The sequence below is a fragment of the Charadrius vociferus genome, unplaced genomic scaffold (assembly GCF_000708025.1).
Source record: "Charadrius vociferus isolate BGI_N301 unplaced genomic scaffold, ASM70802v2 scaffold663, whole genome shotgun sequence".
NCBI classification, from domain to species: Eukaryota; Metazoa; Chordata; class Aves; order Charadriiformes; family Charadriidae; genus Charadrius; species Charadrius vociferus.
The window spans coordinates 588,856-592,497 of record NW_009647670.1 but is presented as its reverse complement, the minus strand read 5'-3'; the positions used below and the strand labels follow the sequence as shown (position 1 = coordinate 592,497).

Genomic DNA, 3,642 nt, shown 5'->3' with positions numbered 1-3,642 from the left:
AAGATCAGGCTCTGAAAGCAACATACCACTCTAGATTCTACCTTCAGCTGCCTGTGAGCAAGAGTTTGTAATCTGCCACTTGGTTTATGGCCCTGTGATCTTACACTCTTGTTATCCTGTTTTCATCTCATTTAAGGGTCTTTATGCATATACAGTCTGGCTTTTTAGGTAGGGAGAATTGAAAGAGAGCAAAAAAGCCAACTTTTTTGCAAGTGTACCCCATAAGCTTTGTCGTCGAGTCACACTGTTCATTCACTGTGACTTTGACCATTAGGAACATCATTCAACAAGAGAACAGTGTCTCTTGTCATGGAAAATAAGTACAAAATTATGCCTCTGACTTTTATCCTAGTATCATAATCAGAAACACATTTAGAGACCTGATTATTTGCATATTTTCCTTCAGAGTTAAATCCATAAAAGGGGGTTTAATACCTTGCTCTACTGTTCTAACTAAATGTTTCCACATTTTTTTCCAGTTAGGCTCACTGTTTCACTTCTGGAAAATATTGTGTAATTACTTCCTGATGTTGTTTAAAAACCCACAAATTCTCCAGAGATCTGGTTGCTTCTACTTTGTTCTACTGGATCATGTTTCATTTAATTTTTCATTTTATTAATTTGAGATCTTTTTAACAGTGTAGAAGTATAGGTTTAAAAAAAAAGAGTACTATCTTGAAGTAGTATCTTAAAAGGTTAAATACCTGTTTTGAGAACTAGACACAGAGAATAAAGTAACAGTTGGCAGGAAAAATGGGTAATGATGCATGACTCAAACTTAGAACAAAATGTAGAGCTTGAACTACAAATTAGCTAATGTTTCTGTGCTTCACCATTAAATCACTGGCCTCTGTTTCCGTTCCTCAAAATATATACATGACACCAGTAAAAATCGTGTGTGGAAAATTAGATATATAATCTGTTGTTCTTATGGAGAAAATACAAACCCGTGGTCTGATTACCCAGTTGCTTCCGCTGAACTTTATAGTAGCTATTAGTGCTTCAGTTCTCTCCATGGATGTCCCCCATATAGCGGGCTGTAATACCATACATCAGGAAAACAGCTGTTCTGCTTTTGTGGGTATACAAAACCCTCTCAAGTTTCTCAACTTCGCTGTGACAATTACTAAGGACAGTGATACAGTATTAAGGGTTTCCAACAGTGACCTTTTAATCTTCTTTTCCCGCTGGAAAAGAAGCCAAGAAAGCCAGTGTGCCGGCAAGTTTCCTCTGGTTCTGCTTCTAGTGGAAGTCTGAGCCGAGTCAAAGCTAGAATCTCTGCAAAATACTGTAATGGCTTTTACATGCCTGTCCAAGAAGCAAGACTATTATTCTGTGGTCTATAATGCTGCTCTATTTTAAAGTTAAGTTTTCTATGATACTTCGTAAAAAATACCACTCTCCATCCTTCTTAACTGATTTCAAAGACAAAACCTTACCCCAGAGTGTTTGAACTTTGATGGAAAACTGAGGGGCAATCACTAGTTTCAGTAACTGTGTTAACATTGTCCTTCACCTTGTTTTTTTTAAGCCGAAACACACATTTTTGTCCATTTTGTTTTACTTAAAGGAACACAATTCAATTATCCTATCCCGTAGTTTTATCCAAGGTTAGAGCTGGGCAAAGTACATTACAGGCCTTTCTTTTATTGCAATGGCTATGCTCTTCTCAGTGCTTAAATGAAAATGTAAGTTGTTGACTTTTTCAAGGTTCAGGAGGCAAGGGCATTTGTCAGCTGACATGGCTGGGAAGCACACGGCAGGGAAAAGGCAAGTTCAGTGCAGAATACCATCTTTCAGAGGACTATTAATAGAAGATAATTGGAATTATTCTTTTATACTACAAAAAGAAACTGTGATTTGACCTCCTGAAATATCTTTGGCTATTAAAATTGCATTTATAGCTATGGGCTTATTTAGATACAGGTCAGAGTAATTTGTGCAAACCATTACTTAAAATGGTAGAGTCGATAGTGGTTTTGAAGGTGGTAAGCTTTTCTGATCTACCAAAAACTCTTAGTACCGACAATTTTCATTGATTTCAAAAACAGTGGAGTGTTTTGCAGAATGTATTAGGACAACAGCAGACAGATTAGTACACGCAATGGGTCAGGAAATAGTACTTTTGAACCTACCTGACAGCATAAGAATCTTAGTTTTACAGATATGCTTCAACTGCTGCGGGCTGTTAACAGCATCGTTATGCCATTTAGCATTCTTTTTTAGTTATGATTTCATATTTAAGTTTCTGAATTTTTCAGCATTTAAAAAAAAAACCACTATTGAGGTTCACTTCAGTATTAAATCAGAAGTGGGGTAGAAGTGTTTGTGTCTGAAATATGTATTTCAGTTCTGCATTGCTTACTGTTATTTTTTCACACATCAAACTTTTCAGCCATTATAATTCTCAATATTCTTAACTCACTCTTTTCCACTTCTACTATTCATCACTCAGACTAATCTCTCTGGGGAAACCTGCTTGCTGCTTAACCTTTCACCCCAGTGTTAAACAGCTAATTTCTCTTTTCTAGCTACTGATCCAGGCACTGGGTTAAACTTGTTTTTTGTGTTTAAAGGCAAGAGAGGTGTGTGTGTGGTAGAAGGAGGCACAGTAGGTTTATAATGTGTAGAAGGACAATGTTGTTGTCATAAATGTCTGCACACCTTTCATGTATCAGCAATGGAACTGAAGTTAGTTACAGATAAAGTTCAGTATTAGGACTTGCAGTGTTCCAATGTAAGGAAATTACTCTTCTGAACCCTTGTTAAAGGCTATTTTTATATGCCTTTTTAATGCCCAAAGAAGCCAGGCATTTAGTGCTAGTATTTGATTTACAGCATGATCTTTTTTAACTGGGTGAGAGGGTACTTCATCAGCTTGATTTTTTTTTTAGAACAGTTTAAATTAAATACAGATGAATTGTACATGTTATGCTATTAATTTTTCTGAAAAGACTTCTAAAGGTCACTCAAAATATAACAGGTGAAGACATTTGTTAGTTTACTATTTTTAGCTTCAAGTGAATATTTTTTCTTTTTTCTTCTTCGCAGCTTCATAGCGGTTGAGAACATAGACAGCTATTGTGTTCTCATTTCATCTAAAGCAGTTTATTTCCTGAAGAGTGGTGATTACATGGACCGCGAGGCCATCTTCCTAGAAGTCAAGTATGATGATCTCTACCACTGCCTTGTTTCAAAAGACCATGGGAACGTGTATATACAGTTGACAAAGAAAGCTGTTAATACAAGTAGTGGTGTAGCGATGCCAGGCCCATCCCAACAAAAACCAATGGTAAGGACCTAGCACCTATTGTTTCATTCATGCAGGGTTTTCTTTTCCCCTTTATGCTTAAAGTGTTTGTGGTCACTAGTGTTTGGTTTCCTGTGCTGTATAACAATGAAAACTTTGTTCTCTCAGCACTGAAAATAGCTGCTGCTGAAAAGGTTGAGGTGACAGTAGAACTTATTCCCTAAACTCCTGAGAAAAGCTAAAGGCAAAATCTAAAATATTGCTGCAGACAGAAAAGTTAGAGTAAGAAATGTGTGTTTACCTGAGAGAGGCTTTTAACTTTACAATACATACATGAAACTTAAGTACTTTGCTGTCTATTTACACTAGTCTTCTCTTCTCCACCTATGCAT

The 3,642-nt window shown here is 36.5% G+C and overlaps 1 protein-coding gene across 1 annotated transcript in view; it reads left to right on the top strand.

The window, feature by feature from the left end:
• VPS13D (vacuolar protein sorting 13 homolog D (S. cerevisiae)) overlaps positions 1 to 3,642 on the top strand; it is a 103,750-nt gene that overhangs the window by 99,116 nt on the left and 992 nt on the right. Inside the window, 1 exon segment of the mRNA XM_009881076.1 lies at positions 3,052 to 3,292. Within this exon segment, the coding sequence (XP_009879378.1) occupies positions 3,052 to 3,292 (241 nt within the window).